Source organism: Polyodon spathula, chromosome 1 (assembly GCF_017654505.1).
Source record: "Polyodon spathula isolate WHYD16114869_AA chromosome 1, ASM1765450v1, whole genome shotgun sequence".
In the NCBI taxonomy this organism is placed as follows: domain Eukaryota; kingdom Metazoa; phylum Chordata; class Actinopteri; order Acipenseriformes; family Polyodontidae; genus Polyodon; species Polyodon spathula.
Window position 1 is genome coordinate 106908481 of NC_054534.1, and position 22193 is coordinate 106930673.

General features: G+C 37.6%; 1 protein-coding gene across 4 annotated transcripts; it reads right to left on the minus strand.

Annotated features, from left to right (window-relative positions):
• Positions 1-806: 806 nt before the first annotated feature.
• LOC121326806 lies at positions 807-21954 on the minus strand. Of its 4 annotated transcripts, none has more exons than XM_041271545.1 (13): positions 21898-21954; positions 21574-21771; positions 21214-21357; positions 21050-21101; positions 20747-20837; positions 20114-20255; positions 19826-19930; positions 19358-19448; positions 18703-18862; positions 18238-18309; positions 17868-17970; positions 17461-17591; positions 807-2722 (listed from the first exon to the last, which is right to left on the minus strand). In XM_041271545.1, the coding sequence occupies exons 2-13, from the start codon at positions 21688-21690 to the stop codon at positions 2686-2688; spliced, it is 1245 nt and encodes a 414-aa protein (XP_041127479.1). In that variant the 5' UTR covers positions 21691-21771; positions 21898-21954; the 3' UTR covers positions 807-2685. The 4 variants fall into 4 exon arrangements, with proteins under 4 accessions (XP_041127479.1, XP_041126689.1, XP_041129060.1 ...); XM_041270755.1 differs by lacking the exon at positions 807-2722 and adding an exon at positions 10106-11505; XM_041273126.1 differs by lacking the exon at positions 807-2722 and adding an exon at positions 10106-11505 and having other exon boundaries at positions 20114-20214; positions 20829-20837; positions 21898-21953.
• Between the last annotated feature and the right edge of the window lie 239 nt (positions 21955-22193).

Sequence of the window (22193 nt, forward strand, 5' to 3'; positions counted from 1 at the left end):
CTGACCACTTCAGTCTTTTAAGTAGTCTAAAATTATTTTTCCATTGCTTGGAAGTGCCACTGGGAGCCATCTTCCTCCTTCTACTAACAGGGTATTATAGATGTACTGCAGAATTCTCTGTTTTACCCAGTAAAAAATATGATGTTCTTTGCTCAATTGTGTGATCCAGAACATTGTGGTTTCAGAATATTATTCACAGATTCAAACAACAACAACCCTCCGAGTGGCTAAGAAAACGTGGGCTTCTAGTGCGTACAAACAAAACTCACGCTAATTAGCTAGCGAAATGAGTAATGGTATGATTTATAGGGAGAGACAAAGAAAGATACAAACCATAACAGCTAAACCAGTCTATCTGCTTGCCTGAGATCCTTGGCAAGAGAAAGAGACCAGCATTGATTATTTTTATATAAAAAATAATGAGAAGATGTTCTGTAATCAATCAACTTATAAACTGGGCTAACATCATTGACCTTCAGATTACCTTTCTTTTACTGGGACCATGGAAGAGATGAGGCAGACATGTAAAGCCTCATGCTTAATAATTGGTGGTAATGCAACATGATGCATCCAACACAAATCTGACAAGCATAGGGTTAGCAGATCTTCAGAGTGAAAAACTGGGCGCTCTGCTCTGGAGCCATTAAATATAACTGTATGTAATAAAACAATTATTGGGTCTATTTATTGTATGTTTATTGTCATCTGACCAAAACATGTTAAATACACAAAAAGCCACATTAGAAAAAAACAAAACAAAACAGATCATCTATTACCATTTCAACATGTGATTATATATATATATATAGATTACAATAGCAAAACAGGGACAAGTTAACAATTGCATCGCTTCTGACCGGGACAAAAATGAAAACTGGCACAATCCAGTCTGGTGCCCTAGCCTAGACATTATCAACACTGGGCCCCAAACGTATGAGTTATTTAAAGTTAAATGATGTTTTGATGAATAATATATGGTTTACATTTAATCAACTTCATGTGGCACAAAGCTATACCCACACACTGTATCCTGAAATCAAATATAAAAAGTTCAACCAAACAGACTGCTACACATGAGAGACCTTATCTAATCACATGAGCCCACCTACTGACATTAGCGCTATCACATCACTTTCAAAACAACACAGATATCGACCGTTATAGCACAGAAAATTGGATGTTGTTAAATGGGGAGTATCGCATTGCAATCAATTTCAATTTTTTTATTTTTTTAAAGAGCAAGTGCATCAACTAGATATAGATTTTAAGAGCCTAGGTTACCAACTCGATTATTGTTTTCCTGCCAGGCAGGTAAACATCATGCCCCTGGGTCTGACATGTATGCAAACCCCTGGTTGAATGCCTCCTTTCTCTAATTTACTCCCCGCTGATTTACAGGTGATGCTTCGGTTTGCTCATTCTACTGTAAGATCATTACAAGCGCTGCTTGTCTTAACACTTCAGACCCAAACTGTCCTGCCTAAGCGCAGCCGGGGTGTTGAGAGAGATAATGATGAGAGTGCTCGAGTTAAAACCTATAAAATCTATAGAACAAAGCCATTTCTAGTAAATAAAACAACTGCAGTTTACAGTAACTATGCCTTAAACCTTTCCCAAGGTGTAATGATCCCTCATATGTATATTCTAGCTGTGTACTTCAGGGTTTGGGGTCCCAAAGGAGGAGATAAATCGTGGGAGTGTGAGGGCAGAGAATGGAGTTGGATGCTCAGGAAGTGAAGCGCATGGCAGTACAGTGTGCAGTGATATCAGAAACATAAAAAGCAAATGCAATGTATTTACTGAACTGTACATATATCTGATTACCCATGGCTTGTGTAACCAATTGTGAGGACAGGGTAACGAAATGTGTGAGGAAAAATAAACAGAGGCCTCTTCGGAAAACCACATGTCTGGAATCCTTATTCACTGTAATAATATTGTCCATAATGGTACTCTGGCAGAAATATTATAAAGGGCGTAGTGGGTCAAATGAATTGCAGTGTAAAGATCATCTAGGTATCTACATTATACAAGAGTAAAACAAGACAGGAGTACAAATGGTGTTTAAAAAAAAAAGAGCATTATACAGAACTAAACTGCACACTATGCCACATTCTATTTATTTAAAAAAAAAATGTATCCATGGAACAGGGTATCCAATAAAAAGACAGAAACCAGTATATCAAATAAATATGTTGTTTAAGACCATTAGTAAATAGTTCACACGCTAGCAGCGAGGGATGTTAGCAGCAACAGTGATTACAGTTTCCTCTCGTAGATCACAACGGATTATTATTTTACTCAAGCTACGATCGCTCTTAGCCGCCGTTTTTATCAGTTAGATTAATTTTAAGTTGATGTTTCAGTCTCAAACCAGCACAAGTACCAGCTCCAACCAGGATAAACCAGAGCTGGTCTTAGCAGGAAGACAAATGAATGGTAAACTGTACAACAGCCCCACACAGATGGTAGTTTAAGGGTCAGTGTTATTGGACTTTAAAGCGGGCGATCGATACAAATGAGTATTGCACCGAAACCTTGAAGTGTCTTGTTTGTTGTTTTAATGTTGCATAGCAGGTCCTTAACAGAGGGTTACAACCAGATGTGAGAGTTACAAATGGCTGTCCTCCAGGGGAATCTCGTATTACCTTTGTGGCCTGATGAAGCATGGCTGACGTCAAGGAATCAACACCCAGCCAGTGGGAACAACGGCAAGTGGTCCCTGCGGAGCACACAGACAGATTAGACAATTTGTGGAAAATATCAGGTTCTTGCAGGGAAGTAGACAAGGTTTCTTTAAATTGTGGTGTCCCATACGATTATAAAATCTATGGTGTACCAAATCAAATCAAAGCTTACAAAGATAAATTCTAGAACATCTGAAACATCGAGGTGGAAATTAAAGATTGAGATCTTTAGCAATGCAGTGTTGCTTTCAATCCAAACTCCTCTGAAATAAACAAGGCATGAGGGATTACACAAACTGGTATAACCCTCTATGGTATGTCAGAAACTATAATTTCAAAAGGCTCCAAACTAGCTCAAGTCAAGCTCCAGATAACTGGCAGCATGTGTTGGTTTGAAATCAAACCTTAAATGGGCCATAATCACAAATAATTTACCACTGTGTTAAATTAACAGCAGTTTATTTTTTTTAAATAATACACTTATGTTAAAAAGCCTCTAATACATAACTCAGAAGGGTAATTAAAGTAATTTTTTCTTTCAATTCTGTAACATTTTTTTTATTTATTTTTTTTATGCATGGCAGTAAATTCTTTGAGAATATAGCCCAATGCTTTAATTCCAACATGCGTCATACTTGAATTGGATACATACTGTATGTTTAAACAATAAATATACCATGGGGCTGACTTACCATTCATAGTATTTTATTTGTATTTATTTATTTTACTTCAACTCTGAATTGTCAATAATGTAACTTCAGAACAGCTCATAATAATATAAACAAATAACGAATTATAATTTATATTAGGGATACAATTTTACTTATATATAAATGACTTATTTAACCATTCACGTTCTTGTTTGTTATCTGATGGTAACGACAAAAATTTTGTGAACCCGCAAGAACAGCTCATAAATAATATAAACATGACCCGCTCATATTAATATATATACTATATATATATATATATATATATATATATATATATATATACACACACACACAAACAAACCACCCAGAGGTTACCTTGCCCTCTGGCCTATGCTTAGCTGTGAAGCTGTACCGAGTTTAGATAAACCAGCAGTGTAGCCAAGGCAACCTTGAAGAAACCAGACTACATGCGTGTTTCGGTGCTTAACCAGCACTAAACATCCCCCCAAAGATTTTGTAGTCCATCAACATCTACTATCCTCCCTCTCGTCAGTCTTTAAATTGGGTCTCCCATTCTTTGGGAACAGTGATGCCTGCTAATTTAGTTAGGTCTAGCAACATTCCAGTAAACCGCTTCCCAGCCTCCTTTGCGGAGGACTCAATTTTCAGCAATGAATTCTCAATTGTCGCCTGACTGCAGTTTATCTTCATTTTCAATGATGTCTTCCTACTGCCACAAAGCAAACAAAGACACTAACTGTCCCCCCTCCCCCACCTCCAACAAACTCTCATACAACTGGTGGCAGTAACTTAGACAGGAGTGAGAGCGGTAGAAGCTGATATGAATTTTAATATCGTGTTGAGGGGAGGGGAGGGGAGGGAGGAGAAACAGTCAGAGGCTCCCTGGGGATTCTGTAACCTGCTATTCTCTCAACAACCGTATTCCTATGATCTAATCTCAAGACAAAATAGAAAAGCAGGTTTCACCTAAAATACACTTATACTACCCCTGACAAACTAAGACAGTGCATGTTGAATGGGATCTATTAGTGGTGTCTTTGGCATGTTTCATTCACAAAAAAAAAAAATGTTGTAAAAAACAAATAAAATTTTGCAAATGTTGTTATAAAAAGTGTTAAATCTATATTATATTAGTGTAACCTTATGCAGGGATTTCCACTCCAGGTTTACTTCCTGGGTCTGGGTGGAGGTTTAATTGGTTCAATTAAACAATTTAGAACAGAATTGGTATAAAGACTAAGGGGTGGAAGGGCGAGCTTCTGTGTCAACTATTGCAACATTGTAGAGGAGATCGTGGGTACCAAAGCTACCTGCTGTCTTAAAGCAGCAGCTCTTTTGGTCAATAGTGAGACTCCTCCATGGTAAATAAAGGATGGTTGGTCGTTATGTTTCGGCATACCCATCTACCCATTTCGTTAGCTGTCTGCCAGTTAACTTAAATCTCAGTGGATCTGTTTCCTTGTAAAATGCAGTGCTTTTATATCAAAAAATTAAACCGCATTTTAAAACAGATAACACATCGTCCACAGAATTATATAAACAGTGAATCACCAACCACTACAACATTTGAAGACATTGAAAAATAATGTTTTAATTTCTTTCAGCATTTCTAAGGTTAGAGAAGCTGGGTGTACGAATCATAAGTGGCGGTTTCTCCACAGGGTTTGCTGTTCTGGAAGTGATAAGACAAGACAGGGTTCTGGGATTAATATCACAGCTTACTTCCAGCAATGCTCACAAATCATTATAACACCTCAGTGTACTTCTCAGCTAAAGGGTGCAGCATTTCTGACACCATAGCACCCTCATCTCTCGCATTAAAGTGTTAAAACATTAGAGGTGTCCACAGATGATAAGTAGAACACATTTTCCCCCTGAATATAAGTAGAAAGTACAATTTCTATAAAGAATAGGCTTAACTGAGAACAATAACAGAATACATATATGTACCAAATATTAGGGCCAAAGTGTTCAGTCTCTAAACATAGTTGTGAATATGAAGTCAACATCAAGAAGCATTGGGTCTTTAAACAGAGCTTGTTACACTGTAGTCCAAACCACTAGCTGGTGTCTGTGCTTTTCTTCCTGTTGTATTTCTTATTCCAAAGTTATTCATTGTATTGACATGATTTCGCAAAAGTACCGAAACACGATTATTCCATGGCAGTGTCTGATTGCAAGGCCTACCAAGGAAACGTCCTGCATGATAGGCCAGCTATTCAAATATTGGTGTTCTCCCCATACATTCAATAATGCAGTAAATGTGGATAGGTGTGCTTTTCATTTCAAGTCTGAATTCATTCAAGAAACTGTTGAAGAGGGAATTGTTAAATAAGACACAATGCTCTCCCCATGTTTAATGAGACACAGTTTTTGGAGTTTCACTATACAATATAGAAACTTATATAAATATAAATGTTTTATTTCAGCAAGCAGGGCAGAGGCTGGGTGGAAACCAGGACACCGCAAGCATCTTACCCTCAATGGAAATGAGCCGGGCTCGGTGGATCTAGAGATTTCAACCTCATCTCCTCTCACTGACGGGACTGGACAATCCGTGCATCACACAACCCTGCTTGGGTTTCCTTTGCTCACCACTGCTATGCATTTCTGACATACAAGTGGAAGACCTTTACATGTAAACAACATTGTGAATGGTGTTTCACAAAGAAACATTACTAAATTCAACCAATAACAATGCTTTTCACATAACCAAATACAAAGCCTCACCCAGATCATTGCAGCCACATGTGTCACTTCAAGGTTACATAGGCAGAGAGAAGGTTGATGAAGATTTGCATCCTTAGAACGTTTTCACATTACTAGCCTACCAGAAACACAATACGTTTCTAACACCTCGTTAAACTGGAGACTAGAAGTGGAGGTTTGGCCCATTCGGCTTGTCACATTAAGCGGTTGTACATCATTAACTAATTAGTTAATTATCCCAGTGTTTGAACTGCTACAATTTCACTTGTAAGCTATTCCCTGGACTCATTACTATTCCTTACTTTAAAAAAGGCTTCCTAGTTTCCTTCTCAAACTCAGTTTTGCTCAACTTTACTTTGTGCTTTTTGGTCCTACTATGTTTTAAATAGGGTTTTGAGTTAACCCAGGGCGCAGCTGTGGCAAATTCGAAGGGAGCAGGTGGGTTTTGCTTACAATCCACTGATAGCCATTCAGATCCCAAGCATTAGTGCCAAAGCAAAGGATTAGCCAAGCATGTCCAAAAACAAGGTTTCCCAAAGACTTTTCCACTGCTGTGTGGCGTGGCGTAGTTTTGCAGCAACGAATGTCAATGCTCAGCCCTTCAAGACTGGATTAGTTTAATGTCATTGAGATGACCGACTGTGATGTGGTGTGGTGAAGGTGCCATAATAAGTTTTTTCAAGAATTAAGTTTGTAACATCTATTTTTGTGGCATAATAAGAGGTAGAAAAACAGGGTAAACAGAAACAAGCAAAAGAGAGGGGAAAAAAGATAACCATAACAGACAAGTCAATTTATTTTTACTTCAGAATGAATTAGTGTGTGTTGAATGATTCTTTTTGTGTAGCATCATTATTCAATAAGCATTAGAAATTAAACAGATGAGTTAACATCCCATCGTTGTGCTCTTTAATACAATCTGTGTTTACAGTATGCCTGGGCTCTAATGCATTTGATTGTCAAAGAGGAATCAACCCTCGTGTCCAAACCACTAGTGCAGTGGTACTCCACTCTGGCCCTCAAGCTCTATTCCAGGCCTGGTCTTTATTCCAACCAGGTCCTAAATTAGTTAATTGCCTCTGAACAGCTTCAAATAACTGCATTAGGACCTGCTTGATGTAAAAACCTGGACCAGACTACATCTAAAGGGCCAGAGTTGAGTACCACTGCACTAGAAAACCAAAGAAAAACATCTGCAATTTGACAAAGCCTACACTGCCCTCTGCTGGTTATTCTCATAATGCACTCTCTTCAAATACATTGAAGGACTCTGTCCATTCCAGTTCCTGTCAACATACTTGACACCAAGGTATTTTCAGAGAAAATAGATGGATCTATAGCCTTTTTATTCCAGCATAAATGTGTTATTAGAGTACATATTCCACTGCCCCAGGTTATTGCTTTCTACAGCTTCATTCCAAGTACAAAGTTTTAACTTTAATACAGCAGTAGAACAGGAGAAAACTCACTAGATGCGATTGAAAAAGGTGCAATGACTTTTTATTGTGCTGATTAACAATTGACATCACAAAGGTGCTGCTAAATGATCTGCTGATCCTGGGCAGGTGTTGTGACTCTTGGTCTCCCAGTTCGTGGCCTGTCATTGACAGTACGTGTCTGGTTATACCTTCTCACCAGGTTTGAAATTGCTGGCTGAGCACCCAAGGCGACAAGCCACAGTACACTGCCCTAGTCCAGCCTCCAACGTGCCGATTGCATGAAGGCGCTGCTCTCGACAGTCGTAGCATTTTTTAAATGATTTTCTTATTGCTTTTATTCAGGCTTGCAATCTACCAGCTGAAATCACTCCATATCCAGTGTCCAAGCAATTAAATCCACTGCTGTTCCCAAGTGATATTTAAAAATAGATTTGTACTTTTAACAATTATTAATTTACAGTGCCTTGCAAATGTATTCAGACCCTCACAATGTGCACATTTTGTTGGAGTTTGCAACAAAGCACCTGAGTGATCCTGCAAAAATGTGGCAAAAGGTGTGGTTAGTCAAGACCAGATTGGAACTTTTTGGTCTAAATGCCAAGAATTACATTTGGTGCAGACCCTACACAGCACATCTCCCAGTCAACACCATCCCTACACTCAAGCATGGTGGTGGCAACATCATGCTATTGGGATGCTTCTCCTCAACAGGGACTGGAAAGCTTGTTAGGACTGAAGGAAAAATGGATGGAGCAAAGTACAGGCAAATACTAGAGGAAAACTGAGGCAAAAATTCACCTTTCAGCAGGACAATGATCCAAAGCACAAGGCCAAAGCTACAGTGGAGTGAATGTCCCTGAGTGGCCCAGTCAAAGTCCTGACTTGAATCCTATTGAGAATCTGTGGAAAGACTGCTGTGAGTGATCCCCAAGCAACTTGAGAGAGCTTGAGAAAATCTGCCAAGAAGAATGGGCACAAATTGCATCAAGTCGGTGTGCAAAGTTGGTAGAGACTTACCCAAAAAGACTTGCGGCTGTAATTGCTGCCAAAGGTGCTTCCACCAAATATTGAGTCTGAATACTTATGCAATCAACATATTTCAGTTTTTTTCTTTAGTTTTTGCTGACATTTACTGTAACTTCTTACCTTTAGAAGTCTTCAGTTTAAGCATTCAAGTTTTGAATAAAATATCGTTTAAAAAAATGTGTATGCATCATTTTGTAATTTCACAAAATGGGACACCACAGGAAAGGTCTGAATACTTTTGCAAGGCACTGTATATCAAGTTTTACTTTCCACATCAAACTTAATATAACCCATATGATTACATAAATACCCAAAAAAGGGTGAAGGATATGAATTCCTCCCCCTTCCTTTTTTACCACCACCCCCCCCCGGGTGAATTCTGCATGGAGGTGGCATCAGTGGGCAGGTCAGTTCATCATAACCAAAGCAGCAGCAAGTTACAGCAGATAATGTAAAGACACTGTCTGCAAGCAAGTGGTTAAAACAATGTCACTGGAGACCACCTGTTACAAGTCTTAGAATACATCTGCGTACCAACCAGATCCCATGTCAAAGCATTTGGTCTGCATTATTGATATGACCAGAGGTCAAACAATGTAGAAGTGAAAGGATTTGTAATAGAAAAAATCAATTACAGCTGCGTACCACACACTAAGACAGCATTTACAGTCTAACCGCACAAACTGAAGCCACATTATCTCAATGCGAGGTCAAGACCATGCTCAGCAACACATTCAGCATGCTTATTTTCTTATAAAGCCTGCAAATATGAAGCCACAAATGGTTCCTGAGATGGTTCCTTGGTCCCAAGGCTTTTGCATTGTAACTGCGTCTGCTTTATAAAACACTCCCCTGACCTGGGTGACACTCACACAGCCCTTGACTGAACTGTTTTCTTGTCCAGGGTTCGGATAGCTTTCCAGCAGTTTGTCTAAATGAACAGCCCTCAGCCTTGATCAAAATTCTTCTCCAGATACCCCAAAAGTTTTAAATACCCACTTTATTGGAAGCAGCTTTGACCACATATGAAGAGACATTTTCCAGGTACATTTTCTTGTGTATGCAAGTATGTGGTAAATAAGATAAAAGATAACACAAACAGTTGTTTGACTTGATTTTTTTTTGTGCATGTCATTACAAAAGCATAAAAATATTCTTACAATTTTTTCCATTAACTTTTTTCTGAAATTGCCAACTTCCAAACATTGATTGAATTAAAAAAAAAAAAAAAAAAAAAAAAAAAAAAAACCAAAAAAAAAAAAAGGCCAATATTGAACCCAGTTAAAATGTAGTATTCAGCATTTTGTTTCTGCTATGGCCAAACACCTACAGAGAGAGGAAGTCTATAAAACCACCACAGCATATGTACAGTGGATTTTAGTAAGGTTGGGTAATTTTGTTAAAAAATAAATAAATAAAATTAAATGTAATTTAGTGGGACATATAATTATATATATATATATATATAAAAAATATTTAGTATATAATATATATGAGTATATATTATCCTATATATATAATAACCCTTATATATATATATATTTTATTTATATATATTATTTTGCCTCTCTAAAATAAAGCTTTTAAAAAAATATTTCAGGCAGTCAAAATGAATGTCTGGTGGTAATATATATATTTGAAAATGATGCCAACTCCCAATTGGTTGCTTGCATATATATCATATAAACTCTTTGCATTCTTTGGTTACTGGGCGTCAGACTCATTTGCAACCGACATTGCAACACAATGCAATTATTCAAAATAATCTTTATACAATTTAGTCCAGAATAAATTTTGAGAATTAAAATATACAATTTGCATGGCTTTTTCCAGACTAAATTAATATGGAGTCTATATTTTTCTCCTTTGTTGGGCAAATACACTAGTCGGCACAAGACAAACACATAAAGATCCATGGACAGTCAAGGACCATGCTGCAGCAACAGGTACCTGATAAAACACTACATTGTCTACAATGTTTTCTGTATAACAATTAAAAATAAAACGATCTATTCAATTTTGAAATAGTGAAGCTCTCAAGTGTAACGCTCTTAAATGTTTTTAGTTGCACCAACATTTCCCCTTTACTCTGCATCCAACTGTATGACACTTTCGAAAATTAAAAACATAAAAACTGATCGAAGAATAAAGAAATAATGAAGTACAACCACGGTCAAAAGTTTTGCATCCTCCTACATAATTAACTCATTGTGTTTCATAAACAATGAAACCTGCCGAGTAGTGTTACATTAACATAATGAATTACATGCCGCTTTGTAGTTTGATACACTTAACCAAAAACTGACAAATGAAAAATGTGACATTTCAAAATCCAACATGAAATACTGTATTACTATCATGCCTTCCATTACACTTGTGCGGTATCATTTTGTAGTTTCTTTGATTACATGATAAAGAAAAACAATGTTCATATCAGGTTTTCAAAAATTCTAGGCGATGCAAAACATTTTGCCACAGTTGTATGCAATTGTGAGGCTTTCTACAAAGATACAGACCCACAAGCAAACCCAACCCAGAACCAATACTAAAATGGATTTGTTTATTTGCAAGTCATAATATGTAGCTTACAAAAGGAAAGCTGCTTTGTTAGCCTCCCGCTTAGCAAGTGGGCATCCAGTTAAGTGTAAAACTTCAAGACGAATTAAAATAAATACATTTAATATTGTTGAGATACAATTTTGACACTGTGGGCTAGTAAACTTTGGCATATGGGTGTCCTTTTATTTAAGTTTTCTAGATGCGTTTAGTTAATTAATGAATACTCTACAGATAAAAACCAGATAGGTTTCATACATTTCCCAGGTAATAGAGATCTAAAGTCATTCTAGTTAAGTTGGGTGCTACTTTTTTCTATCTATACCTTTGTGTTCAGGAATGTGTTTATAAGGACACACTTTTTTCGTGCACCCTGTCATCCTCCATAAAAAACACTCTCCAAGAGGCTTCCCCCTGTAAATGAACACGGTAAATGTTTATTTGCAAGTTAAATTTTCTATAAACAAATATATTACACACTATATATATATATATATATATATATATATATATATATATATATATATATATATATATATATATATATATATATATATATATATATATATATATATATATATATATACACATATATACATACATACACATACATACATACATACATACATACACACACACACACACAGTGGCTTGCGAAAGTATTGACCCCCCTTGGCATTTTTCCTATTTTGTTGCCTTACAACCTGGAATTAAAATGGATTTTTATTTGGATTTCATGTAATGGACATACACAAAATAGTCCAAATTGGTGAAGTGAAACGGAAAAAAAAAAATTTGTTTAAAAAAATTCTAAAAAATAAATAACGGAAAAGTGGTGCGTGCATGTGTATTCACCCCCCTTGCTATTAAGCCTCTAAATAAGATCTGGTGCAACCAATTACCTTCAGAAGTCACATAATTAGTTAAATAAAGTCCACCTGTGTGCAGTCTAAGTGTCACATGATCTCAGTATATATGCACCTGTTCTGAAAGGCCCCAGAGTCTGCAACACCACTAAGCAAGGGGCACCACCAAGCAAGCGGCACCATGAAGACCAACGAGCTCTCCAAACAGGTCAGGGACAAAGTTGTGGAGAAGTACAGAGCAGGGTTGGGTTATAAAAAAATATCCGAAACTTTGAACATCCCACGGGAGCACCATTAAAGCCATTATTAAAAAATGGAAAGAATATGGCACCACAATAAACCTGGCAAGAGAGGGCCACCCAGCAAAACTCACAGACCAGGCAAGGAGGGCATTAATCAGAGAGGCAACAAAGAGACCAAAGATAACCCTGAAGGAGCTGCAAAGCTCCACAGCAGAGATTGGTGTATCTGTCCATAGGACCTCCACAAAAATGGAAGTACAGATCAGGGTGGGGTTATAAAAAAATATCCGAAACTTTGAAGAGCACCATTAAAGCCATTATTAAAAAATGGAAAGAATATGGCACCACAACAAACCTGGCAAGAGAGGGCCGCCCACCAAAACTCACGGACCAGGCAAGGAGGGCATTAATCAGAGAGGCAACAAAGAGACCAAAGATAACCCTGAAGGAGCTGCAAAGCTCCACAGCAGAGATTGGTGTATCTGTCCATAGAATCACTTTAAGCCATACACTCCACAAAGCTGAGCTTTACGGAAGAGTGGCCAGAAAAAAGCCATTGCTTAAAGAAAAAAAATAAGCAAACACGTTTGGTGTTCGCCAAAAGGCATGTGGGAGACTCCCCAAAGAAGGTACTCTGGTCAGATGAGACTAAAATTGAGCTTTTTGGCCATCAAGGAAAACGTTATGTCTGGCACAAACCCAACACCTCTCATCACCCTGAGAACACCATCCCCACAGTGAAGCATGGTAGTGGCAGCATCATGCTGTGGGGATGTTTTTCATCGGCAGGGTCTGGGAAACTGGTCAGAATTGAAGGAATGATGGATGGCGCTAAATACAGGGAAATTCTTGAGGGAAACCTGTTTCAGTCTTCCAGAGATTTGAGACTGGGACGGAGGTTCACCTTCCAGCAGGACAATGACCCTAAGCATACTGCTAAAGCAACACTCGAGTGGTTTAAGGGGAAACATTTAAATGTCTTGGAATGGCCTAGTCAAAGCCCAGACCTCAATCCAATTGAGAATCTGTGGTATGACTTAGATTGCTGTACACCAGCGGAACCCATCCAAATTGAAGGAGCTGGAGCAGTTTTGCCTTGATAAATGGGCAAAAATCCCAGTTGCTAGATGTTCCAAACTTATAGATACATACCGCAAGAGACTTGCAGCTGTAATTGCTGCAAAAGGCAGCTCTACAAAGAATTGACTTTGGGGGGGGGGGGGGGGGGGCGGCATGAATACTTATCCACGCTCAAGTTTTGTTTTTTTGTAATAAAAAATCTTTTGCATCTTCAAAGTGGTAGGCATGTTGTGTAAATCAAATGATACAACCCCCCAAAAAATCCACTTTAATTCCAGGTTGTAAGGCAACAAAATAGGAAAAATGCCAAGTGGGGGGTCAATACTTTTGCAAGCCACTGTACATACACACACACACTTTTTTTTTTAGGGGTGGGTTAGAGTACTCTAATTATAATTACTTGAGCTCTAATTTATTACTCGAGTACTCAAATGTAAATAGCATCTCTTCGTGAATGTAAGTTCAATATATTTGTATTCACGTATACCACCTTAATTGATTTACAACCTTGATGCATATATCACCAATTATAAAGAAGGGCTTCTCTGTCTTTTTTCTGAAGTCTACAGCAGAATGACTGACACTGAGCAGGTTTCATGTGCAGGCGTCTAGCGCTCCAGTTCAAAGGTGATGCACCCAGTCTTCCTGCTGTTGGCATGCTCTGGTACCTCGTTAGCGTGGTATGGGGAAGGTAGGTCTACGTATGTGATATTATTGGATTAAAACTATTGTAATGGCATCTCAAATAGGAGCTAGGCGAAGTAACGTGTGGAAATACTTTGAAAAACTCAATGCAACTGCTCTCAATGCAGCTGCTGATGCTTGGAACCTTAAAAGGTCGAATTCTTGCTTGCATTCTAGCTTGATGCCAGAAACTGGAATTAAACAGATAAAAGTTGGCAAACAAGTGAATTATTGCCAACATTACAGTCCCTGAAATGTGCCACAATGGCGTTGTGCAGCAAATCCGAAGTATCTACATCAATGGTGTACCTTGTTCCTACTACTCTACTTTCTAAACATCTTAAACCAGCTGATGAGGTGTCCAGCAAAGTGACAGAACTCAAGACGACGGCTGCAGGAGTCTTTACGGAGGAGGATGATTCTGCCAGTCTAGAGACAGCAAGGAAAGTAGCACTCATTGCCTCAGCCTTGCATCCCACACACGATCCCTCGACAAGGGTAGCTGCGAGACAGAAACTGAATGACCTTTGTGAAAGTCTACTCAACAGCAGTGCAAGTGTAGCAAACCTTCAAAACGAGCGCTGTCAAAATGATCGACACCATGGCATGAAATAAACAGGAGGTGGCTATACACACTTTTTGGTGAGGATTATTACGCCCCGGAAACAGCAGGCAATAATGAAACTGAACATTACTTTTTGGAGCCGTGCATTTCTCCTGATTTGGTGGAAAATTTACGAAAGCCATTATGAGAATCTCAGTCGTTTAGGAAAATGTTATGTGCGTGTTCCCACAATATCAGCTCCAGCAGAAAGAGTGTTCCCTACTGCAGGGCTTATTGTTAATAGACTTCGCAATCGACTGTCACCAGGGCAGGTAGATATGCTTACTTTTTTTTTTTAATAAGAATATGTAAACTTTCTAGAGAAACTTGACTTGTCTGACACTGAAATTTCCTTTAAAAAAAAATGTGTACATTTACTTTTGGACTAGACTGCAATGTTAATTTTTTTAATTTTTAATTTTTTTTTTTTTAATCTGCTGAAAATAAGGACATGGCCTGTTGTAACCCTATACTACGAGAATTTTTTTTTTTTTTTTTTTTTTTTTTCTAAATGGCTTTTTTTTGCATTAATTTTTATTTATTAGAATTTCGTACTGTGCAGGCTGAAATGTTAAATATTTTTGGAACAGGTGAAAATATGGATCTTTGTTAATGGATTTTGCATTGCAACTCCTCATACTAGATGAATGTTTTTTTTTTTTTTTTTTTTTTGATCGAACAGCCAGGAATATTTAAGACAGTATTTGTTTGTTCATCGGATCTGCTATTCGAATGGACTTTCGAGATTTTAAACAGGCAGGCCAGGCTTCGTGTTTAACGATTTAATGTAGCAAAGCTTGTGTACATTAGTTCATTAGAATATGTTGACATTTATGCACTAATACTTGCCTACGATACAATTAACCGTACCTGATAGCAAATGTCACTCAGTACTTCACCTATTATTTAGCTGCGTGTTACATTAGCATTAAAAATTGAAATTAAGCATTACACCTATTGTTGCTTAATTACACTACACAGCAATGACAATAACCACAATGAATAAAATGCTTATCAAACATACATTTTAGTTATTCATTTAAATTCTCAAAACGGTAATACCGATCAGCTGTTCACTCCCTCCGATCGGTGGAAGGAATAGCGAACAGCCGATAGATATTACTTGTTTGATGCACACGGTAATTAAGAAACAATATTGATTTTAGCAAAGGAGTAATGCTTAATTCACATGTTCAATTTAATTGTCCCTGTGACCATGAAGCCACATGTTCACCTTAAATTGTGTCATTTTTGTATAGAATAATATTGTCTGGCAACAGGCGAGTTCTCTAAATGTTTAAAGCTCAAGCACTGAAGCACTAAATTCCCATCCCTAATTTTATTTACACACACACACACACACACACACACACACACACACACACACAGTACCAGTCAAAAGTTTGAGTGCACTTGCTGGAAACTAGGTTTTCTTCATAATTGACAATGTTTTACGTCGTATACGTTTCTGTAAATACTTGAAAATGAAAACACATGTTACAATATACAAAACAAAACATAAGGAGTATCAAAGCAATGTTCAAGAAAACTGAAAATTGTCTCCAAATCTTGGATTCCTCAAAATAGCCACCCTTTGCCTTAATAACAGCCTCATAAACATGGTGTGTTTTGGGTCATTATCTTGCTGAAGAATGAAGGACTGCCCAACTAGCTGTAATCCTGATGGAATGGCATGCCTCTGAAGTATGCTATGATAGCCATGCTGGTTGAGCTTACCATGGACTTGGTAAAGATCACCAACTCTGTCACCAGCAAAGCAACCCCAGACCATGACACTGCCTCCTCCATGCTTGACAGTGGGAACCACACATGCAGAACTCATGCGCTCAGCCTCTCTGCATCTTACAAATACTCGACGGTTAGACCCAAATATTTCAAATTTTGACTCATCGGTCCATAAGACCAACTTCCACTCCTCAAACGCCCAGTTTCTCTGTTTTTGGGCCCAGGCAAGTCTCTTCCTCTTATTCTGCACTCTTAACAATGGTTTCTTTGCAGCAATTCTTCCAGTTAGGCCAGCTTCACACAATCTCCTCTGAACAGCTGATGTTGAAACATCTGTACTTCTAGTAGCATTTAGCTGAGCTTGTATTTCAGGGGCAATTAATCGCCGGTTTCGCAGACTTGTGACTCGAATTAACTTGTTCTCTGATTCTGAGGTCACCCTTGGCCTGCCTGACCTTGTTCGGTCCTCATGAGTGCCAGTTTCTTCAAATCATTTGATGGTCTTGACCACAGAAGTTACAGACACTTGCAAAGTTCTTGCAATTTGTCTTAAAGATTGACCTTCATTTCTTAAAGTAATTACAGACTTTTTTCTTTGCTTAACTGAGCATATTTTGCCATTTTCTGCTCCCTTACATTCAGGAATGACAAACTTGTGCCTATGCTACCTATATTTATAGTAATCAGGGACCCTCACCTGTTAACAATAACTGGTGACAAAAGTTTAATTAGGTAACATGCTAGTTAACTCAGAGAACATCTAACAAAGACACACATAGGCCAGTGTTCTAACACTGTGTTATACACATTTCCGACTTTTAACTGACTTGGGCTTCAGACTGAAATCCCCTTGCTTTGGGTGACCATTTCATTGAAATTGACAAGATTTACATTTTCATTTAAAAATTTAATTTTTGAATGCAATTCACTTATGATTATTAGCTTATATAAGTACATGTATCATATAATGAAATATTAAGTGTTTATAGACAAGTTTATACAGTTAAAAGCATAGATAATCATGAAAAACCTGGTTTCAAGCAGGTGTACTCAAACTTTTGAATGATACTGTATATTATACACTTCAATAGTTAAGCTTTAATATCTGCATGCATTAGTGAGATAGAGCAGTTTATTTTTAACTTACACAACTAAGGGTTTAGGAGTCTGTACAGCAGCAAGTCCTGGAACAGCAGAGGGCAGATTTGTCCTTCGTTGATATTTATAAGAGTGATCAGGATAACGGATAAGAAGCTTGGTTCCTTCAATTTCAAAGCCCTAGCAATAAAACGAAGAAACAGTTAAAAGGTTTCTCTGCTGCAATAGGTTTGAACAAGGGTAGTACATATATATTGCAACTCCCATTGCAAGTATTCTCTTTGGTGTCCTGTTGTGTTTTTTATATGGTAGCATTCCAGAGGTTCACTTTATACAAAAGATACAACTCAAGGCAGCTCAGCTGTGCACATAATACTCAAAGAATAACCACTTCCTCTGATAGTGTAGGTAATGGAGCATATTCAACATTGAGAATCACACACAACCTGGCATTACCTGCAGTGTTTGGATAGCCCGTTCAGCAGCCTCCTTGTCCGAGTAGTTAACAAAGGCACAGTGTCTATCATAAAGCATCTTAACACTGTTGATTGGACCAGCCCTGCAGTGAGAAAGAGGCATGAGTGATACAGATACACACAGCACACAACAGCATGACAATGGTGTGTGTTGTCGTAGTTAAAACCAGCTGCACTCTTGTGATTGAATTGAATAGAGTGGTGCAGTTGGTCAACCTTAGACCGCCTTGCAAATGAAGTCACCAGTATATTTGATCAAAAAGGTGTTAACTGGTTGAAATTAATTTCCAAGTTAAAATGTTCTATAAATTACTTAATAGATTAATGACAGAGAGATAGAGCAAACTTACGAGCTAAAGACGTGCTTCAGTAGTTCCAGTGATATGGAATTAGTCACATTTCCTACCCATATAGGCTGCTCCCTGTTACAAAATTAGAAAGACAAAGAAAATAAAAGAATGCAGACATGCATTTGTGTGTGTAGATATAAAGAAATAGAGAGAGAGAGAGAGATCAATCTTGCTTTTAAACAATTAAATGCTTTCATGGTCTAACATTCCCTCCCCCCTCCCCACCCTTTGTAAAATTCAACAGTATAATTGGTTAAGGCATTTAAAATAAACTCATCTTGCATTTGGATCTCAAGCTGCCAATTAAAATTGGCTGAATAAAAATGATACAAGACCCTTATATTTTCCCCTGACAAAAGCTGCTGCAAAAGACAGTAGAATTAGAAAGCCTGGCTAAAACACTTGACATTTTTAAAATGTGTATTTATGAGAAGGTAAACCGAGTCAAGACAGAGTTGCAGTTACCCGAGCTGTATGTTTGTTTGGGCAGCTCTTGGTTGAAGCACAGGTTTTAGGTGTGTGGTCTGGGGTATCTGGGGTCGTGGCACAGACTTTGCAGCAGAGTGGCCTCTTTTTCCACTCAGTATCCACTCCTCTTCCACAGCATGGCCATTTCCAGGGGTTTCTTTCATTACAAAACAAAACAGAAGCGAAGAATGTAAATGCATTCATTTCTAACAACCCCGATCCTTCAGGGCTATTCCACACCATGTTTTACAGGTTATGTATTAAATCAAATCGATTAAGAACCAAGGTGGCTTGACTAGGATCTGAAGACGTTTTTAGCAGTCTTCTTAAGAAAACACAGCAAGTGTAAGCCCTCCACAATTCTGCATATTCCATGAAATTTAATTTCCTAAGAAGGTTAGCACTGTTAGTATCCAATCAAAAAAGTCACTGTGAGAAGACCTCCATTGGGATGCTGGTACCTTATGAAAAACTTCAACATTAGTGTTTACGGGACTACATGTGTAGAAAGTTAATGCATACATAATTATTCAGTCTTTTATATAGAATACAAACATATTCATATATTGAACTCCAACTACTCTGAAAAAAAAGGCTTGTTTTCTTTTTCAAAGTACCAGAAAGTGAACAACTCTACCCCTCCAGCTCTTACCATGGATGTTGGACAGTGCTTCTAGTGCCGCATGAACTGTCCCATACATTATTAAAGCATCTGTACTCTGTTCTCGAGTGAAGCCCATTTCCTGTAGAAGAGAGGGAAAAATGCCAGACAGGAAAGTTTGTCAAAACATGTGGGACATAGCAATTGGGTATACGTTATATTTGTTTACTGCAGACAGTATATTGTATATTATTAAAAAAAAAAAAAAAAGTGTCCCCCATCCCTGTAACAATCCAAAAACATTATTGCATAACTCCACAGTATGTCCATTTGCATGGAATAAACTCTCCACCAATTACAACTACAAGTTTGCTAGCAAGATGGTCAGAGACGCTGATCCTTTGCCTTTTACTACCTTTTGGCAACAGATGCCCATACAAGCCAAGTAATCTATTAAATCACACTAACTAAACAGAGTTAAAATGGTTATTTATCAAAGTTATTTTTCTATAGACATACCATCAACTGCATAATCTGGACTCTCGTCAGCTCCTGATCTGCATCAGCACATGTGCTATTAAGCTTTAATACTTCTTTTAAAGCAACTACCGCTTCAGCATATCGCTGGGGAAGAGAAGACAGACAGTGATTCACTTCAAGACAAATATTTGCAAATTCCTTCTCATTACAGTCTTCCCCAATATTCACAAAATGTTTAATTACTCATTGATATTCACAATGGCTACATGTTGCACTTGTTTCAAAATCAGAATTAGATAGTTTTCTTTAAATATACTCCGCAATTACCTGCAGGCCAGCTAATGCTTTTCCTTTTCTCAAGTATCCTTCTGTCCAAGAGGGACACAAGCTGAGTGATATTTCTGCATCATTCAGTGCTTTATCGTATTCCTTCAGTCTCTCATAGAAGAAAGACCGATTACCGAAGAGCCTTAAAAGAACAGAGTTTACTTCAAGTTAGGATCAACACTCTACAACAGAACAAAATCAGCCAATCCAAAATTCAGTGAAAACCAAACTTGTTACCATTCCCCTCGTCACTCTCACACCTCTATGACCAGTAATATAACAAATAATTTTGTTTACAGGTAGACATTCTCTCTAGTTTCTTCATTCTTTCCAGGGTGGTCCGCCTGCATCTCCCCAGTTTTAGAGATGGGCAAGAGGCACGGTAGTTAAGACTTGGCCCAGGTCACACTGTAATCCGACAGCCTGAATTCCAAGACATAACTAACTCTAAATGGTGTGCTGCAGTGTACAGGTCTTGCCATTATTATTACTTGCTTCCAAACCACCACAGAAACTGTCCCAATACTGCCTTCCACAATTCTGCTATTTAAAGTCACAGAACAAACAGTAAAGCAATATTGACCTCTGTTTTCTGGACTTAAATGTGAAAAAGAAAAAACTAATTATCCTTACTTATATTCCTTTGGATTAAACTTGATTGCATTGGTGAAATAAGTCACAGCAACTTCAAAGCGGCCACTATTGGCCAGATGAATATCTATATCTGGAAACCAAAATGGAGTTTATTATGCAAGTCTCAAGGGTACAGCTAAAAATAAGCATAACTGTCAACAAAAAGCAAAACATTTCAATCAAGGTTTTCTATACAGTGAAAGAATGGAAAAGAGAACAGCGACAGCTCAGGAGGATTTGGGTTGCCGAAAGAAGAACATAGCATAAGACGTCTGTGGGTTTGAAAGGATGAGAAATTCAGACCTGCTTGTTCGAAACTCCTAGCTAGAATTGCACCATTGTCTTCATTGCCATTCTAAAAAAAACGGAACAAGAGTTTTACACCAAGTGAAGCTGCATGCAGCACGGTCTGGTTACGCTCAATCTATACGCAAAGTTCCTAATGGTTGTATTATCTCAGGACATACTTCTTTTATCTCTTGCTTCGCTTCTGTATCCTTTTCAGGCTTTTTCTTTTTTTCTTTCTTCTCTGGTTTAGGTGTTAATTCCATTTTACGCTTTGCAATGCTGGCTGCTTTCGATACAAAGGTGCTGGTCAAATCCAACTCATCCTAGGATATTAAAACAAACAAACATATTTTGTAAGAGCAAGAAGCACATTAACAGCTGCCTTATTGCATTCATGAGTTTTTTTTTTTTTTTTTTTTAATATGCCAAAGATTGTATGTCAATGGGACAAATTGGAAAATCTTTGAGTGATGGTTTAAAGTGCTCAATGGCATTTCTAAACAAATACATTCACTAAAGAAGTTAAACTGGCCACCTACCTCAGATTCCTCATCTGGGCTGTCTTCGTTTTTGCTGTCATCCTCATTACTAGACTCATTTCCATTTATTGTTTTATGTTTCTCTGAAGTTTCAGGTGGTCTTTTCACAGACAACATACTAGCATCTTTTTTATTTGATTTATTCTTCTCTTCATCACTATTTGCGATATTGACATTCAATAATTCTTCAGCAAGACGCTGGGGGGGAAGCAGCAATCACTTACATTGTACAGATATCAAATCTAATCTCAAAGCACTCAGAGCAAGTGGATATAAAGATGTAACAAAGGTAAATTCAATTTTAGAAACAACCCATATACTTACATTTGCTTCATTTTTATTAACTGTTTCTAATTTTCTTTTTCTTTCTTTTTGTCTCTAAGAAAAGAAAATACGTTTAGTACTGAACCAGTAACTTGTCTTAAAATGCAAGAGACCAACGCCAGACAATCTTCAGGAATTACAGCATATAAAACTAATGCTAATTTAGAGTAATAACAAAACACATGTATAGGATGGGTACATTAATGGATCCAATTTTGATTTCTATATTTTATTTATATATATATATATATTATTCACCTTTTTCTTAAGTCTTTTCTTTTCAGCTTTTTGTGCAA

Excerpts from the sequence above, each read along its gene's own strand:
- LOC121326806 (XM_041270755.1), bottom strand. The coding sequence starts at position 21,690 with ATGTTGTCTGTGAAAAGACCACCTGAAACTTCAGAGAAACATAAAACA. Across the intron at positions 18,863-19,357 it reads AGCACTGTCCAACATCCATG|AAACCCCTGGAAATGGCCAT; the intron begins GTAAGAGCTGGA and ends TTGTAATGAAAG. Across the intron at positions 11,506-17,460 it reads ACTCCTAAACCCTTAGTTGT|GGGGAAGCCTCTTGGAGAGT; the intron begins GTAAGTTAAAAA and ends GTTCATTTACAG.